This window comes from Rhinatrema bivittatum, chromosome 9, assembly GCF_901001135.1.
Source record: "Rhinatrema bivittatum chromosome 9, aRhiBiv1.1, whole genome shotgun sequence".
NCBI lineage: Eukaryota > Metazoa > Chordata > Amphibia > Gymnophiona > Rhinatrematidae > Rhinatrema > Rhinatrema bivittatum.
The window spans coordinates 88011219-88031292 of record NC_042623.1 but is presented as its reverse complement, the minus strand read 5'-3'; the positions used below and the strand labels follow the sequence as shown (position 1 = coordinate 88031292).

The window sequence follows — 20074 nt, the reverse complement described above, 5'->3', positions numbered from 1 at the left end:
CAAAACTGGCCTAGAAATCAGGATAATGCTATTCTCTTGTTAACAAAATTGCTCTGTGCAATACCAGCAACCTTGCCATCAGTGATGTCTCCCTCATTATTAGCACCACTGCTATTGCTGTCACTATTTTCATCGACAAGTAAAAGTATGCCACTTTAATCTGATTAAGCTTTTTCAATATCCCTAGAATATAGCATTATTGACCGATCAACACAAGCTTTATAGCATTTGGGGTTAGTAGGTTTATTTATGTATTTATTTGTTTTACATCAGTTCCCAACAATACTGATAGCGATGCTATATATCTGGTGAGACAAACACTGCTTGATGAACTTAATCACTGCTAGGCAAGGCTGGCACTATGTATTTTTGACACTTGTGTAGAAACCCAATGTCACCCCATGTCATTCCCCAACTTTCAGAGACTTCCTTCCCTTTCTTGAAGCACTATAGAAGTAGGCAAGCTTGTTAAGAGTACAATGCAATGCCATCTGACTGGTGGGAGGAGTGATATGAACCTGACCTCTTCTGTGTAATCTAGGGTTACAGCACAGGGTCCCAAGAGCCAACCACACCTGAATCTGGAAGTGTACAAGTGATTGACTTTTAGGGTGATCTGTTGTCACCACTGCCTACATGACTGAGGAGGATGAACTGTGCTCAGATGGCAGACTCCACTATTAACAGTCTGTTATCACTGCTGCCCTGGTGTATCAAACTTGTGACATGGATACTGGTGTCTGAATGAGAAGGAAGGTGGCAAGGCCAAACCTCTGTACAGAATCGCAAGCAGGCCTACCCATACATCATGCAGCCACTTCGTACTGCTCTGCAGGATTTACCACCATGTGCAGCAGCATATATTGCACTTTGGCTCAAGAAGGATGGTGGAAATAATTAACATAAAAATTTTGCAGCTGCTAATGGAGGCATATGGTGTCTCCTTCCTCCCCAAAGGAATAAACATAGCTGCTTAGTGAAACTGTTTTATTGCGTTGGGACAAGTGGAGTGTGCCCTTGGACCTCGGCGAGCTGGGAAAGGAGCTCTGAGGAAGCGCCGAGGCAGGTGAGTCGGAGCCTCGTCTGGGCGGAAACTGGAAGCCCAGGCCCCCGCCGAACTGCACAGCCTCCGAGGGGCCTGCCACGCAAGGTTGGTCTCTGAGTAGTCCGACCACTCCAAGCCCTTTCGGACCTGCCGCTGGGTAATGGCAAAGGCGGCAGGCTGGATGGGAGGCAAGGGCGGACGAAGGCCACAGGTACTGGACAGACTCAGGTGCTGATGAAGACAAAGACTCTGGAGCTGAAGAAGACGAAGACTCAGGTACTGACAAAGGACGAGGACTCTGGGGCTGAAGAAGACGAAGACTCAGGTATTGAAGAAGGACGAGGACTCGAGCTGATGAAGTTGAAGACTCAGGGACGGAGACCAGGCAAGGCATAACAAGGCAAGGCAAGCTAAAATCAGGCAAATAAAAGTCCAGAACATCCAAGAGAGCGCAGGGCCTCCTGCTGCTCATGGACACTCTGAGAAGAACAGCACAGAAGCACAGGACGGACGACAGCCCCTCAGGAAGTCCAGGAACAGGAAGATGGACAGGCGAGCAAGGTCCCTCAGGCGCCCTACACAACCCAGCAGGCTAGTCGCGGACCACACTGTCCCCTACGCGCCCTACACAGCCGGTCGGCTGGTCGCGGATCACGAGGGGAGTGGGGCAAGCCCAGGAAAAGGGGAAGACATCTGGACTCACGGACATCAGGACAGACAGGCATCTGGACTGGTGAACATCTGGACATCAGGACACGGAGGACATTGGAACACGATTCAAGACTTAGGATTCAAGACTCAGGATTCAAGACTCGGAAATTGGATCAACTCAGACGAAAGACTTGGAACTTGGAGACTCAAACAAGGAACTTGGAACATGGAGAATTAGATGAGGAACTTGGAATGTGGAAACTCAGGACACAGGTCAAGGAAGAAGCAAACCCAAGACCCTCTGAGGTCGGACAGGATACAAGGCTCAGGATTAGAAATTGGAACTCGGAACTTGGAACTTTAAAAGCAAAGGACCTCCAGAGGCATGGGCTGCTAACAAGGAAAACATCAGGATATCTGGAGACATGGCAGACGACAGGAACCACTGGACACATCAGGAACAGAAGAGACATCAGCAGAGACCAGGAATATGAACAACGAGGGATCCCATGAAGACAAGGAAATGCCAGGTAGGAGCAGGAAGTGAGGAGTCCTAAGGAGGATTAGCCCCTTGCCAAGCCAAGGGAGAAGTGACGGAGGAGCCCTGATATAGGGCTCAGCTGGAGACGCCCATGAAGGAGTCCAAAGGTGGTGCCTGGGGCAGATCCGGCTGTGGGCCCTTTAAATAATGAAGAGAGACGTGGGCTCGTCCCTAGGGGCGGAGCGATGGCGGCGTCCATGCCGCTGCGGAGCAGGCCTCCGGGCCTGCCGGGAGACGGCGATGCCAGCGGCCCCTTGCCGCTGAGGGGGACCGAAGTCCGCGGCTCCCTGCCGCGGTGAAGAGAAGAGGCAGAGTTCGGCCCCCTGCCGTGAAGGAAGTTGGCAGTGGCTCCGCTGCCCTGGAAGGTCCAGGGGTGGCTCCTGCCGCACAGGCACGATGGCAGTCTCCGGGCCGCAAGGTAAGCGACTGCTTGCGGCTCAGCCCGCGAGCGGGAGCGCAACATGTTTGGCTATATATCAGGGCTTTTGTTTTTTATTTTATTTTTCTTGGATATTTATCTGCATTGAACAAAAACATGAGAGATCAGTGGAAAAAATGATATCCTTTTTGTGGGTAAATATCTTGTAATAAAAATGGATACATTTCCAGTAAAAAATAAAATAAACTGAAAATGAAGGTACCTAACTATATATAATTGGTAAGCAAAAAAAAAAGGCATTTCAGGAGGTAGTCTTGGGTTAATGGGATAGGGGTGAGGATTGTAAACTATGAGCATTGACTGCATTGGGACAAAAACTGTGCATACGTTTTACCCATGGGCTTTGCACCAATTTTCCAAGTGAAAGTATCTACACACGTTCGCTTTGAAACTTGTTCCAGGTACAAGTATGTGCAGTCACTTGCTGGAAAAGAATGCAAAAGGATTTGAAAATGCCGACACAAAGGAAATTTTTCTTCCCTTGATCTAAAGGTGTTCTCAGGAACACATCCTCTCAGTGCAGTCAAAAGTACACATTGCCACGAAAGGAGCTGGAAACCTTTAGCCTTGTTGTGGGAGGGCAATATTCAGATAGCCAATTAATGTGAGTAAAATGTTTTTTACCCGGGTAAAAATTTTCAAATAGACATACATAGTTCTTCCTGTATTACACCGCCTGCAGAGAGCACAAGGGCAAGACATGCAGGTTCTTTTCTACCTGCATAATTCATAGCAAATTTACAAACCTACCTGAGTAGTTTCCCTTTGAAATTTGCTACAAGTGCCATGGGTTCAAAAGTACCTGCATATCTTGCCACTGGCTGGCTTAATGAAAATTGTCCCCTATATCTTTATAAGCCATCTCGCTTGTAAGAGTTTAGTACCTGATTCACTAAGGATTTTTCCCATAGATGCAAAATGGGAGAAAAGCCTTAATAAATCTGGCCCTTAGTTTGTTACTAACGAGTCATTAGATGGAGGAGGTCATATTGGTTTCCCTTCTTTTCTTTCCTTTCCTCCGATCGTGCATCTTTGAATCTGACTTGCCTGTCCCAGTGCCTGTAATAACATCCACAGTTAGCAGTAAGATTCTGACAACACCGCAGGCATCCTTCCAGCAGAGTTCATCAAATGCCAGCCAGTAATCCAGGTTGTACTTGCAATTTAAATGCTTTAATATTGTCCAACCATGGATAAGCAAAGCTTGATGAGATTAGGATTATGAAGTTCATTGGAAAAGCAAACATACTTTTATCAGAGGGACATATCAACTGACCAGACTCTAGATTAATCAAACCAAATGCTAAGTTTATGACAGATAAATCTACAATCTGGTATTTCTTCCTTTTGTTGTATTGTACCATATAAAATTGGAAATGATTGACCCAGGTTGTTGCCCTATTACCAACATTTTCTTACAGCACATACAAAAACCTCAGGAAACTTAGAAAGGTAATACTAAGAAGCATATAGTATTTTGAAATGCTGCAGTTTGTCACTTGATTTCATGCCTGTAACCAGATTTTACTAGCAGTCTAATTGATACAGTCATTATGATCTTTGCAATGCAGGGAGTATCTTACTCTTATTCTAAGAGTGCCTGTTTGAATCTTAATGTATCTGTCCTACTTATAATTACATGTTTTTTTTAATTTTTTTCAGATGGACGAAACCTATTTTGAAAAAGGGCTACAGGCAACGTTTGGAACTGACAGACATTTATCAGGTCCCTTCTGCTGATTCTGCAGATACACTTTCGGAGAGATTAGAAAGGTAAGGTGAAGTTTTATTGACACAGGCACAGCCCTCTGGTCTGGCAGAGAATTCCTTGCCCAGGAGAGATGGTGTGAAGTGGATGCACCACCTCAGTTTATTACTATAATAACAGTTTACTTCAGGCCTTGACACATTTTCTTTGGATATAGGAGCCAGCCCAAAAAAATTAGGAGCCAGCAACTGAGAGCTCTTTCAGCTCTTCCCTACCAACCTCCAAGTTGTCCCCACTGAATTTGAAGAGTGGGGGTGGGAGGAGGTGCAGGAGAAAGGGAGAAGAGAATTTGCCCTTCGAAGCTTGCCGATTCTATTTTAGGGCTTGATTTATTAAGGCCGATTTCCCATTCTGTGTCTATGAAGAAAAACGTTTAGTAAATGAGCTCTTTAATTCAGTGTTGCAAAGCACAGGCAGGAGCACACGGCCAGCAGCACCCCTTGGCAAATGTGTTATCGGCAGTGTACTGGCACTCCTCTGATAGCTGCGCCTGATTTGATTTATTTTCATTTAAAGAACTTATGACGTACCTGTCTTTAAACTTAAGTGAGATGATTGTCTCATTGCTTCACCTATCATTGTGGTCAAGGTTGCTCTCTCAATCTCCCCATCACCCCCATTATTGCTCTCCTTCTTGCTCTTTTTTTCTTTTTCTCTCTCATATATCTCCCCACTTTGTCTCCTGTCTTTTTCATCACTTACCCTGTCTCCAATAGTCTATCATATATATTTGTCACACCCTTATCCAGTTTTTTTCTCATCCCCCCCCCTTTCCCAGTACTATCTCTCTCTCTCAAACCCTTTTAATCCTCCACTCTTTCTCAATCCTCCACCCTGTCCCAGCAATTTTTCTCAATTTCCCCACCCTGTTTCCTCTCTTTCTCTTTCAACCCCTCCACCTCATCCTCACAGTCAACATGGATTTACCCAAGGGAAGTCTTGCCTAACAAATCTGCTTCATTTTTTTGAAGGGGTTAATAAACACGTGGATAAAGGTGAACCGATAGATGTAGTGTATTTGGATTTTCAGAAGGCGTTTGACAAAGTCCCTCATGAGAGGCTTCTACGAAAACTAAAAAGTCATGGGATAGGAGGCGATGTCCTTTCGTGGATTACAAACTGGTTAAAAGACAGGAAACAGAGAGTAGGATTAAATGGTCAATTTTCTCAGTGGAAAAGGGTAAACAGTGGAGTGACTCAGGGATCTGTACTTGGACCGGTGCTTTTCAATATATATATAAATGATCTGGAAAGGAATACGACGAGTGAGGTTATCAAATTTGCTGATGATACAAAATTATTCAGAGTAGTTAAATCACAAGCAGACTGTGATACATTACAGGAGGACCTAGCAAGACTGGAAGATTGGGCATCCAAATGGCAGATGAAATTTAATGTGGACAAGTGCAAGGTGTTGCATATAGGGAAAAATAACCCTTGCTGTAGTTACACGATGTTAGGTTCCATATTAGGAGCTACCACCCAGGAAAAAGATCTAGGCATCATAGTGGATAATACTTTAAAATCGTCGGCTCAGTGTGCTGCAGCAGTCAAAAAAACAAACAGAATGTTATGAATTATTAGGAAGGGAATGGTTAATAGAACGGAAAATGTCATAATGCCTCTGTATCGCTCCATGGTGAGACCGCACCTTGAATACTGTGTACTATTCTGGTCGCTGTATCTCAAAAAAGATATAGTTGCGATGGAGAAGGTACAGAGAAGGGCAACCAAAATGATAAAGGGGATGGAACAGCTCCCCTATGAGGAAAGGCTGAAGAGGTTAGGGCTGTTCAGCTTGGAGAAGAGACGGCTGAGGGGGGATATGATAGAGGTCTTTAAGATGCTGAGAGGTCTTGAACGAGTAGATGTGACTCAGTTATTTACACTTTCGAATAATAGAAGGACTAGGGGGCATTCCATGAAGTTAGCAAGTAACACATTTAAGACTAATCGGAGAAAATTCTTTTTCACTCAACGCACAATAAAGCTCTAGACTTTGTTGCCAGAGGAGGTGGTTAGTGCAGTTAGTGTAGCTGGGTTCAAAAAAGGTTTGGATAAGTTCTTGGAGGAGAAGTCCATTAATGGCTATTAATCAATTATACTTAGGGATTAGCCACTGCTATTAATTGCATCAGTAGCATGGGTTCTTCTTTTTTTTTTTTGTAATGTAAATTTTAATTATGACCATGAACAAAAGAAGAGTGTATACAAACACAGTAACCATGTGAACAACATTCGCACAAGAAGAAGGTATACAAGCACAAAAAGCGTGTAATTGGCATACAGAAAATATATATGAAATGACCTATGAATCGAGTGACGGGACCAGAGAGAACCTTACATACTGGGCGGACCTATCATTATCAATAAGAAGGTTAAGCTGAGAAGCATCAGATATATATATATAGAAATCGTCGTTTGGATAAGGTTGCCCCATTCCCCCTCCCCCTGAAAGTCGCGCAAAGTCCAATAGAACAGTTCTCACATAAACAGATCATAAAAGTTATGGAGTAGACATTGGCGAATGTATGGAAGCTTCTGACCGCCATGTAAGGTATGGCTTCCAAATCTTGTGGTATCCAGGTAGCCTCCTGTGTCGTTGTGCTGTAATGTTGTACATTGTACTCATTGTGTCTAATTTGTGGAGTAAAGCAGCTTTGGAAGGTACCAATGATTGCTTCCATGTCGCCGCCACCAGGCAACGAACTCCAATACAATATTGATTAACGAGAATGCTGTCATATTTGGAACCCTCCACAGGTGTATTAAGAAGACAAATGGCTGGAGACAGTTCAATCCTGCGCTTCAATGAGCTGAAAATAATATCAGACAAATCTTGCCATAGTCTCTGTACTTTGGGGCAGGACCACCAAAGGTGTAAGAAAGTCCCAACTTGACCACATAACTTCCAACATAGCGCATCACTACATATTTGTGCCTTATATAAGCGCAGCGGAGTAAGATGCCAACGAAACATTACCTTATACCCATTTTCAGTCAAGGAAGTGGATACAGAACAGCGCTTAGTACAAGAAAATATTTGATCCCAGTCCTCAACAGTAAACTGCTGCCCCAACTCCTCCTCCCATTTGTTGGTGTACGGAGGAAGACCAGTTAGAGACCCTTGAAGTGTATTATAAATTTTGGACAGCCCTCCTTTAAGCCGATCAGCATAGGCACACCATCCTTCCAATTGTGATCTCCCCTTTTGAAGCTCAATCTGAATAAGTTCCCGCCTCATAAAATGGGTTAATTGGAGGAAAGAGTGTATAGCAGAATTCGGAAGCTGGAATCGCTCCTGTAGATGCGAGAATGCTAATACGCTATCCTTTCCCCATAGCTGTCCCAAGGTGTGTATTCTTCGCTGCCTCCAAATAAGAAACAGGGAGCATGGGTTCTTCTTAGTGTTTGGGTAATTGCCAGGTTCTTGTGGCCTGGTTTTGGCCTCTGTTGGAAACAGGATGCTGGGCTTGATGGACCCTTGATCTGACCCAGCATGGCAATTTCTTATGTTCTTATGTTCCCTTTCTCAGTCCCCCTTCCTCACCTCTACCAGTCTCCTTCTCAAATCTCTTTGTCTCCATTAGTGTTCCTCTCTCCTTTAACCATCCCTTGTCCTTACCAGTCTCAGCCTCCTATCCCCACTGCCTGCCAGTCATCCTCACTCCTCTAGTAACCCAGCCAACCATCCACTCCAAGCCTGTCACCCCAACTTGCCAGTTTCAGTCGGCCCCCGTCATTCCAGCCTACCAGCCCAATTAGCCAACTTTAGGCTTCCACAACCTCCTAGTCAGTTTAAATCAGCCAATCCTCCCCCTCACCTTGCTGTTTGCCACCCCCTCCATATGAAGTCACCACAGTTGCAGCTGCTGCCACCCCTACTCCTCAGAGCAGCTGTCCTTTTCTGTTCAGAACCAGACAGCTCTTAGCAAGTTTCACCCACAAGATGCACAAACTCTAGTGCTGACCTCACAGCCTCAGAGCTTGCGAGACTTAAGTGTGGGAGTTTGTGCACCATGCGGTTCAAACTCATAGACCCGTGCAGAGTTGACCAGAAAAGGATAGTAGCAACAGCATTCAGGGACAATTGGGGTACAAAATTCCAGGTACCAATTTCTAGGTGCAACCTGTCACGCAGGATTTATCAAGCTTTGATTTAAGTAACAACAAGAAGTGCATTCAGTGGCTACTAGTGTCTTGAGGGCAATATACTAGCAGAAACAAAAGATGAGGTTGCCGTCCTGATGGACAATATCCCTGGATCATGGCCAAAATGGTTAGCACATTTAGGAACCAATGCTCTAATTTGGTAAAAAAAAAAATTTGGCAGATTAAAGAGAAGTAATGGATTTATATTTTTTCTGCTTTTATGCTCTGGCTTTGCCATCATCCTCTTTACCCCCTCTCTTCCTGGTAGTAGCAGCCAGCATTCCTGGGTACGCTCTGGATTTGATCTGAAGCCATTCCAGTGGTAATCGGTATAGTGGTGGTGATAGCAGTGATACAGCGAGACTGTGCGGCTCACCCTTATGCAAAATGGAGTGAAGAACCGGGGCCTGGATGCCAGTGAAAAGTCAGGATGTGACCAGACATGCTCCTTTTGAGCAGGATATAGGATGCAGATTCCTCCCTTTCTGTTTCCTTTATCTATCCTGCCTTAGTTTGCCAAAATCAGCCCATCAGTACTGAAAACACCCTTTTGCTTGTGTGATCTGTCTATAATGCTAACCTCCCTATTGGTGCTATATTTCCTGCAGTACTGACCCTGCAGAAAATATCTTGCTACTTACTTACTGTGCAAGTGCACTTGTGTAAATAGAGTAATAATGCTAAGCATCTCCTCCCCCCTTTCACACACCCTTTTGCTTAATTAAATATGAGCCCATAATACCATTTACTGCAGCTGCAATAACATGTTTAAATATATATTTTTTGTTGCATTAGAGCCAGGAGGATAACTTTCGAACAACTGTGCATGGTGGCATATAGGTGCATATATGGCCGCACATTTTTACCATAATATTTTAAAACCTGTAGGTATCACATATGCATGCGTTATAAAATATGCATATCTTTATCCTGCAATATATATACACATGTATGCTTATGCACGAATACATGCAATACATTGAAACCACATGTATCAGTGCATTGAACTCATGTATTTTTCCTACTTATTTAAAAAATAAACGTGCATATATGTTACATTTGAAAGTAAAATAGGACATACATGCATATATCCCGATTTCTGTGCATAATTTAGTCAATTTTAAAACATGTGCATGTAAATGAAATTAACCAGTTTACCAATTAGTCCACCAGTTTGCCTAAGGCCTTCCTGGTTCTTCAGCATGAACTCTCCCTTGTTCACCCAGACCTCCCACCAGTCAGTACTACATACAATAAACACATTTTCCTAGTGTGTAGCAGATGGACTCATTACAAATGGGTATAGTGTGCTCGTGCTAGCAGTTGGAGACGGATCTGACGTCAGCACGTGGTACATATACCCCTGCAGGAAGTGCAGCAACCTAGTAATTTCCGTCTCCAAAGCAGTTTGGAGCTACCTTACGCTCGCTGAGCGTTTTTCCAAAATTATAACGACTAAATTCTTAGAAGAAATCCTACCTGAAGACGAGCCCCGCACTCCTGCGGTGATACCCTCGGGTCCCTCCCCCAGTTGAGTTTCCCGAGGTGATTTCCGTGGTCCCTCGGAGGTAAGCGCCTCTGTCCGGTGGCCGGATCGCGGCAGGGACCTAGCCCCCGAGTGAGAAGGGCTCGGGCGCGGCATAGAGGCAGCCTCGGTCCCGGTGAGGACTTAGCTCCCGAGCGAGACGAGTTCGGGCGCGGCTTAGAGGCAGCGGGTGCACTTCCTCGAGCGCGGCGGTGACGGTACTTACCCTCTCCCCCTGCAGCCGGAGACCGCTCAGGTCGCAGCCGGGAAGCGCCGAAGATCAGGTAAGGTGTACATTTTTACTTTACTGGTCTCCGAAGAGCGAGGATTAGCAGGGTCTGCCTACGTGGCAGCCCGCCAAGGAGGTCGCCATTTTGCCTGCCTGCTCGCCGTCGCCATCTGCCCTGGTTCGCCGCCTCGATCTAAGCGGGGCGACGGGCGCGTATGTTAGACGCCCGAAAATATTTGGGCACCCATTGCTTGATAGGCGCACATTGCTAAGCGCATTGTTAAGCACGTTACTAAGCGCACGCTGATAGGCGCACGCTGATAACCGCACGTCGATAGGCGCTCGTCGATAGGCGCTCATTGATAGGAGATCAGACGCGATGGAGCGTATGAGAGCCCATGCGGCCGCAGAGCCGGCACCTCCAGAATCAGGCATAAGAGCTCTACGCCTCTGCTCAGCATGCCACCTCAGAGCCACACAGAGCGAGGAAGCAGACTCCCTATGTGCCCAATGTGAGGAGGCCCTGGGAGTTCCAGGCCAGGGCTGGTCTTAGCCCAGTTTGACTGCCAGTTCCTCAGGGAACACCCCGAACCTAGCAGGCCGCGGTGAGCAGCCAGGGAACCCCACAGACCTGGTGCCCCTACGGCTAGAACCTGCTTCACTCTCCTGGGTGGAATTATTCAAGGGGATTCATGCCTTCGTCAAGATGCAGTCTGATCCCCAACCGGACCCATACGTACCGGATGACCCTGCCCCGGGACCCTCAAGACCTACGCATGGCCACCCGCCACCCGGAAGCCCCACTTATGGGGACTCTGATTACTCTGAGGAAGATGGCGAGCCCCCTGAGGAGGGAGAACTCCCCTCGGGGATAGAACCGTATCGAACCATGAGACGCTTCTTTCCTAAGGAGGATCTTCCAGACCTGGTCTCTCAATGCCTGTCGGAGCTGGCTATCCCGGGCCAGGGCACCCCAGGGGAACCTATGATGAACCCCCTGCTAGAGAGCCTGCGTCAAACGGCTCACCATTTTCCCCTCCTACAAGCAGCACAGCAGTTAATTGATCTGGAGTGGAATGCGCCGGAGGCTTCATTCAAAGGGGGTCAGGCTTTGTCTAGCATTTACCCCCTGGATCCGGCAACCAAGGAGCTGCTGGCGAGCCCGATGGTAGACGCCATAGTTAGCGCAATTGTGAAGCGCACCACCATTCCGGTGGAGGGAGGGGCGGCCCTCAAGGATGCACATGACCGGCGCATGGACGCCATTCTGAAACAAGCCTTTGAGGTGGCAGCCATGTCCCTACGAATTGCGACCTGCTGCACCGTGGTGACGCGCTCCTGTTTATCACAAGCCAGGAACAACACCCTGGGAGAAGAAATGGAATCAGCCCTCTCGTTCCTCACTGACGCTGCCTCTGACCTAGTCCGTACAGCAGCCAAGGGAGTGTCATCCTCAGTGGCAGCCAGAAGACACCTCTGGCTAAGAAATTGGTCGGCCGACTCCTCCTCCAAGACTCTCCTTACAAGAATGCCCTTTAAGGGATCCCTCCTGTTCAGCAGCGACCTCGAGAAACTGGCTAATAAATGGGGCGCATCTCCATTACCCCGTCTACCGGAAGACAGGTCAAGGAGGACCCAGCGCCCTTTTCCTAGACCATCCAGAGGTAGAAGCTCTCAATGCTTCAATCCTTACAGGGCTCACTACCAAGCACCTCGTTCTCAGACCAGGAACCAGTCCTTTCGGACCAGGCACAACAAGAGGGGAACCGGCTCGGGGTCGGGTCCCAGCCGCACCTCACAATGAGAATCAGCCGACCCATCTGGGGGAAGAAGCCATAGGGGGCAGGCTAACCCTATTTTACTGCAGGTGGGTCGAGGAGAGGCGCCGGTTCCCGCCAGAGGACCTGATCTTTGTGGGCTTTGTCTGAGCCATGGTGGAAGCCTTTCCTTTCCAACTCCTGATGCAGGAAAATGCCCAACATAAGATACTGCAGGTCCTCCAGTTTGTTGATGCCTTAAAGGATGTAGTTATTCAGGTCCATGATATATTTAAGGAGTTACTCCTGCAGATCTGGGAGCTATTCATATCTGTTCCTCCAGTTAATCGGAAAACAGATGCTGTCTATTTAGAAAAGCAGGCCTTGGGTTTTGAGAGGCATCAGCTCCCACATCAATCAGTAGTGGTGGAGTCGGTCCTCAAGAAAGCCAATCGTTTTCGAACCCACTCATCTGCGCCCCCAGGTCGGGAGCACAGGGCATTGGATGCCTTTAGGTAGGAAGGTGTTCCAGTATTTTATATTTTCGTATTTTATAAAAGTTGAAAATATGCACTTATTTTCATTTCGCAAGCACCTATATATCTGTAAAAATGGGACCATTCAGAGGATTCTGGGATGGAGCCAACATTAAATGTGTAGGTTGCTATTTTAAAAGACGTGTGTATATTTTCCAGTTTACTCACTTACTTTTACACCTGCTAATTATTTGGTTTAAGTGATATTAATGGAGAGATTACTTACCTGATAATCTCGTTTTCCTTAGAGTAGACAGATGGACTCATTACAAATGGGTATAATGTGCTCGTGCTAGCAGTTGGAGATGGATCTGACGTCAGCACGTGGTACATATACCCCTGCAGGAAGTGCAGCAACTCAGTAATCTTCCTTGCAAAAGGTGTTCCAGGGTGCTATGCTGATTACCCGTTTTGCTTCCTACCAGCTGTACATGACTCAGTATATTTGGATCCTTTGGAAGCAGATTCAGGAGTTGACTGAGCGCCTCCCCCAGCAGCAGCAGGACACCTTTTTGGCAGTCACCCAGCAGAGCCTGGAGTATGGTAAGCACAAGGTGCGGTCCACCTATGATGTGTTTGAGACAGTGTCTAGGGTGGCAGCAGCAGGCATTGGTGCCCGTAGGATGGTGTGACTTCGAGCCTCTGATCTTCGACTAGAGGTCCAAAATAAACTTGCAGACCTGCCTTGGACTGGCGAAAACCTGTTCAGGGATAAGGCTGTTCGTGGATAAGGTGAGAGATGCAGTGGCTCAGTTGAAGGATCACCATGAAGCCCTTCACTATCTCTCGGCCAGCATGCAAGACCCGTCATCCTCCACCAGGAAATCTTCACGGGAGGGTCCCAGGAGGTCATTCTATTGCCAAAAGAAATACTACTCTCCTGCCTCACATGCTCGAACTCCACGCATGAGCTCCCGGGGCCACTCTAGGCAACAGCGGACCCCCAGACCTCAGCCAGCACCCCACCAGAGCCTCGCTACGGGGTTTTGACTGGCTGCGGGGGAGCTTAAGTCATTCCACCATACCCTCAATGCTGGGCCCTCCAGTCGGAGGTTGGCTGTAGTCCTTTGCAAATCATTGGCCCCAGGTTGCCTCGGACCAATGGTCCTGTCCATCATTCGTCGAGGGTACCGGTTGAACTTCCTGGATGTCCCCCCTTGGACCGAGGGGGAGTTGTCGCAACCTGCAGGGAGGAGCCCTAGGTCCCCACCGTCAGCAGGTGCCATCAGTTGTAGAGGAGGCCAAGCTGGAACTTCACCACTACAAGCCCACGTTCTCCTTAGGTTGAGCCCTTGGGTGCCAGGGCCGGCTGGACATAGGCGCGGGCCTCCGGGTGGATGAATCCTACGTAGTGCTAGATGGCAGGCCAGGAGCGGGAGCAATCCAACAGTGACAAAATTTGAGCAGAAGGTCAGGGCTGGTGGCTAATCAGACGAAGTTGAAGAACCAGGCTGAAGATCAGGACGGGCAGCGATCAGACGAAGTCGAAGAACCAGGCTGTGGGTCAGCCAGAGGATGAAACCACGGAACATTGAAGCAGGATGCAAGAAGCAAGACAGGAACCCAGCAACCAAGAGAGGAACCTGGTCGCCAAGGCTCCAGAAAGGGGGAGAGCTTGCCATAAATAAGCCAGCTGCTCTGATGTCAGAGGGAGTGCCATCGGCTGATCCCACCACTGGCCTTTTAAATGTGGGGGAATTGGCCACATGCGCCTAGGAGGCGGGGCTAGTGTCAGGCCATGCAGCGCCCCCAACAGCATCCTGCAATGAAGGAGGAGCGCAACTCGGCCTCCCGCTGCGCTCGAGATCCAGCCACGTCTGGCTTGCCCTGTGCCCATCGTGGGGCCAGTCCCCCATCAGGAAATTCTCTTCGTGGAGCTCTCTGCCCTTGTAACGGCCAGAGCAGTTGAACTTGTACCACTGCGGCAGTAGGGGCAGGGGTTCTTCTCCCGCTTTTTCCTGATTTCAAAGAAAACAGGGGGACTCCACCCCATCTTGGATCTGAGAGCCTTGAAAAAATTTCTGCAAAAAGAAAAGTTCAAGATGATCTCGCTGGGCACCCTGATTCCCCTCTTGCAAAGAGGGGACTGGCTTTGCTCCCTTGATCTCAAAGATGCATAGGTCCATATCGAGATCTTCTCTGGTCACAGAAAGTATCTGTGTTCCTTGTGGGTGAGAGGCACTTCCAATATAGGGTGCTGCTGTTTGGCCTAGCTTCGGCCCCCTAGGTCTTCACTAAGTGTCTGGCAGTAGTGGGTGCGCATCTCCACCAGCTGTAGGTACACATGTTTCCCTACTTTGATGATTGGCTGATCAAGAGCACCACCCAGTAGGGGATGCTTCGCTCCCTATGCTTGACCATTCGGGTGCTGGAGTCCCTCGGGTTTGTCATCAACTACTCAAAGTCCCATCTTACCCCATTGCTGCAATTGAGCTTCATCGGTGCCTGGCAGGACACGGCTCATGCCCAGGCCAATCTGCCTCGCAATCAGGCGCTTGCTCTGGTGTCTCTTGCGAGTCTGGTTCACTGAATCCAGCAGGTCTCGGCCTGCCTCTTGTTTCGTCTTTTGGGCCACATGGCTGCATCAGTCCATGTTACTCTCTTAGCTCACTTGCATATGCACAGGGCTTAGTGGACCCTGCAGTCTCAGAGGCAACAGGCCACCAAGGACTTCAGTGTACGCATCCGTATTACGTCGCCTCCAGATTTTCCTGTCTTGGTGGGAGAGTCTGTCCAATCTGGAGAAGGGGGTTCATTTCCAGTTTCCCCTACCCAGGTTGTGCTTACTATAGATTCTTCCACCCCGGGTTGGGGCGTTCACGTGGGCGGCCTCCACAAGCAAGGTCTGTGGTCTGTTAAGGAAGCTCAGTGCCAAATCAACTTCCTGGAGCTGCGGGCGATCTGCTATGCCCTTTGGGCATTACGGACTGATCCAGACTGACAATCAGGTAGCAATGTGGTATATCAACAAGCAGGAAGTATGGGGTCATTCCTCCTGTGTCGGGAGGCTGCTCAGATTTGATCATGGGCTCAGTCCCAGGGCATGCTCCTACATGCCATGTACCTGGCTGGGATGGAGAATGTAGTGGTGGACCTCCTGAGTCGAGCGTTCCGACCCAACGAGTGGTCCCTGAATCCAGCAGAGGTGGATCACATCTTCCATCTCTGGGAGATCATGGATGTGGACTTCTTCGCCTCCCCTTGCAACAGCAAAGTGAGGCATTTCAGCTCCCTGTTCAGGGGGGACGGAAAGCCAGCCTGGGATGCCTTTGCCCACCAGTGGGGCGAGGTCCTTCTGTATGCGTGTTCTCTGCTTCCCGTGGTGATGAAGACTCTCTTGAAGCTGCGGCAGGACAAGGGGACCATGATTCTCATTGCCCCCCTTTGGCTGAGGCAGGTCTGGTTCCCACTCCTGCAGGATCTCTCCGTCAGAGAACTGATCAGTCTGGGGACCTTCCCCGACCTCATCACGGAGGATCAGGGCAAGCTACACCATCCCAACCTCAGGGCATTGTCTCTGACGGCCTGGATGTTGAAAGGCTAGTTCTGCGGCCCCTTGACCTCTCTGACGATGTGTCTCGGGTCCTGGTAGCTTCCAGGAAGTCTTACAGCCTGAAGTGGAAGAGGTTTTCCATGTGGTGTGAGAACCACAGCTTGGATCCATTTGCCTGCTCCACTCTGAAGTTGCTTGACTACTTGTTGTACCTTTCGGAAGCTGGTTTAAAGACCAACTTAGTCAGAGTACATCTAAGTGCCATCAGTGCTTATCACCAGTGTGTGGGCAGTACGCCCATCTTTGTGCAGCCCATAGTAGGGCGGTTTATGCAGTGTTTGCTTCAGCTGAAGCCTTCCCTGCGGCCTCCTTTTGTGTCCTGGGACCTTAACATGGTGTTGGCTCGACTCTCGCAAGATCCCTTTGAGCTCCTGTGACCTTAAGTACCTGACCTGGAAGATCATCTTCTTGGTTGCTGTTACTTGGGCTTGCAGGGTCAGGGAGCTTCAGGTGTTGGTGACAACTCCACCCTATACAAAATTCTTTCATGATAGGGTGGTGCTGCATACTCACCCTAAGTTCCTACCTAAGGTGGTGACTGATTTTCATCTTAACCAGTCAAACATCCTGCCCACCTTTTTTCCCAGGCCTCATTTGCACCAGGACGAACGGGTTCTGCACAGCTTGGATTGCAAGAGGGCCTTAGCTTTCTACTTTGAGTAGACAGCAAGCCACTGGCAGTCCACGCAGCTCTTCATCTCTTTTGACAAGAACAGTCTGGGAGTTGCGGTTACCAAGTAGAGGCTGTCAAACTGATTGGTGAATTGTATTTCCTTCTGCTATGCGTAGGCGGGCCTTCAGCTTGGAAGCCATGTCAAGGCTCACTCTGTAAGAGCCATGGTGGCTTTGGTAGCCCACTTGCGAGTGATTCCTGTAGCTGAGATCTGCAAGGCTGCTACGTGGAGTTCTCTCCATACGATCGCCGCCCACTACTGTCCGGATAGGGATGGCTGACATGATAGCAGCTTTGGCCAATCTGTCCTTCAGAATCTCTTTCAGCTGTAGAACCCAACTCTTCCTGCCTAGGGCCCATTGTTCGGTTTCAGGCTGTCTCCCTATGTTACTAACAGCACTGTTGTTTTTTGTGCCTGTTGGCACCCGTTGGTGCCTGTTGGTTCTTGTTGTTGCTTGGGAGCAGCCTGTAGCTTGGTATTCACCCATGTGGGAGGACTACCATCCTACTTGTCCTAGGAGAAAGCAGCGTTGCTTGCTTGTAACAGGTGTTCTTCTAGGACAGCAGGATGTTAGTACTTAGAAACCCGCTGGGTTTCTCCTATGTTACAAGACTGAAGAGGGACCACACATGGATAGTGGCATGCTCATCATGCTCAGTGTGCCAGTCAAATTTTCTAGAAACTTTGATATAAGCTTTCTGTGCCAGGTTCTATCTGATGATATCACCCATGTGTGAGGACTACCATCCATGTGTGAAGACTAACATCCTTCTATCCTAGGAGAACACCTGTTATAGGTAAACAGCTCTGCTTTCACCTATTTAAAACATTTTGTGAGGCTGAAAATGTCCATGGCTTGGGCCCGTACTACTTTTTAACTTGCCAGATGTACGAATGGGTTTTCTTATCTTACAGAAGGCCATAGCAAAGTTGGTAGATTTAAAATAAAAGTAATCTTGCATTTACTTTAGGTGTACACACAGCCTCACTAGATGTAAAAACGGGAATTAAAATTTCCTGTTTAGTATCTTCAAGTATATCCTTTTGCTTTGTCCAATGAAAACATGATTATTGCTTGATCCATTTATTGACATTTCAGGTATTTGAAAGCAGTAATCATCATGCAGTTTCCTTTTCCCAAAAGTCTTGTCTAATCTTTTCTCATATCTTAAATGTAGCAAATTCTTGATAAAGTTAATGGCTCTACTACTATTACTGCTACTACAATGCATCATTTCTTTAGCACTAAAAGACAATTGCAATGCTTGACACATAAGAGACAAACTCTGCTCCATCTTACAGTATAATCAAGACCCACAGAAAATAGAAGAGGTTTCAGGACTTTGCTAAAATCAACAAGTCAGGGAGAGCCAGGTCTTAAAATTTAAAAGCATCCTCCAAAAAAGAAAGGTTTTTAGGTGAGACTTGAATGTAGCCAGACAGGGAATGATGCATCACTTGTTGTACTTCCCATAGTTCTATAATGGCAAACTCAAAACAGGGAGATCAAAATTGTATTATTGTGACAAACATGGGGCCAACGAAGACCTTAGAAATGATTCACATGCATTTATATAACACCTATTTTTAAGCACACCTTAATTAATAATATCATCCTTGCAGCTGTTTGGCTTTGTGTATACTTTTATAACAGGACATTCATAAAGATTTCCAGATCTTGGTAAGAAACACATTTTCCTATCAAAAAAGTATATCTCTACTTAGCCTCTCTTTGGCTAAGATCCAAGCACAGGTTTTGACCTATAAGCTGAGCAGAGTCCCTTCTTGCCCTTTTGGCTGAGGCTGACGAGAACCTGAGCAACATGGGAGAGGAAGGGGATGGAGCTAACTCTCTGTCATCTGACTCCATTAGCAACACAGTGATATAACGACCATTGCCAAACCAAGGAAAATTAAACCTCCTACTTAAAAAAACAAACATTGTCTTTGATCAAGTCATTTAACACATCTCTGCTTTATCTTAATCATGGTCTCTTTGGTTTCCTTTTTTTTCTTTCTTTAGATTCTCTCAATTAATGACTGCAGCACATTTCTTGAAAAGAACTTGTATAAAATGACTTTCTTCAATTAAAATACAGAAAAGGGTACATTTTCAGTAAGGTGTGTACTGCAGAGGTACACATGCCTTTGAAAGAGCATGCAGAACAGGGACATTTTCAAACAAGGTATTCGCACACTTTCTGTGCATTTAGGTGAAGTTAGGTGTTCCATCTATGTGTTCCTCTTGAAAACGTGAGATACATGTGTTATTTCTAATATGTAAATCTGAATTGTCTCGTTTCTATGCAGCCAAGTTTGTGTGTGTTATGAAGGTACACGCACGGTTTAAGGGGCTGAAAATCCACCCACTGCATATGACTAAAGGGGTTTTCCTGTTTTGTGTCTTTGGGAAAAAAGCCAACTAATTCAGTAATAACAGAACACAGCATTTACTGATATGGCTAACAGTGCAACTGTAATATTTGGATGTTCTTTTATTACATATTAATTTGCAGAAAGTCTGGAAGTATCAGAAACCAAATGTTCTGGCTCAGTCTTCTTTACTCTGTTTAACACCACATGACTTGGTGTAATATACAACCACCAGCTATTTATGGAAACATGGAATATGATGGCAGATAAGGGCCCTGAGGCCCTTCTAGTCTTCCCAAATTACTACCTGTTATAATGCTGTAGAGTAGATCCTAGTTGTTCTCTGGCTTTCCTTTCACTTTTTGGATAAAGATCCTCTGTGCTTGGTCCTTGCTTTCTAAATTCTGGTACTTCTTTTGCCTTCACCACCTCAACTAGGAGACAGCTCTAGGCACCCATCACCCTCTCTGTGAAGAAGTATTTTATAATGTTATTATCAAGCCTACCCACTATCTCATATCATGACCTCCTCTTCCAAATCTTCCTTTCCTTAAAAAAAATGTTTGCTCCTTATGCATTATACCTTGGAGGTATTTGAATGTCTTTATCATATCTGCCCTCTTTCCTTAACTCTGGGTTATATGGATCTAGTCTCATTTTATTAGGTGTTTGATGCAGACCTTGCCATTTTGATAGCTGTGCTAGGATAGAGACCAGAACTGCCCAATGTTACAGATTAACTGAATGGATGTAGCTGAGACTAGGGTTTTGATCTCTCCTGTTTCATGGGAGTGAAGTCTGCAATGAAACCAGCAGGTTGATAAAGAACAG

At 47.0% G+C, this 20074-nt stretch overlaps 1 protein-coding gene across 1 annotated transcript in view; it reads left to right on the top strand.

Moving 5' to 3' along the window:
* The window catches only part of CFTR (CF transmembrane conductance regulator), a 575903-nt gene that overhangs the window by 50355 nt on the left and 505474 nt on the right, over positions 1-20074 (top strand). The window contains exon 2 of the mRNA XM_029615983.1: positions 4339-4449. Coding sequence (XP_029471843.1) covers positions 4339-4449 — 111 coding nt within the window. The remainder of the gene's footprint in view (positions 1-4338; positions 4450-20074) is intronic.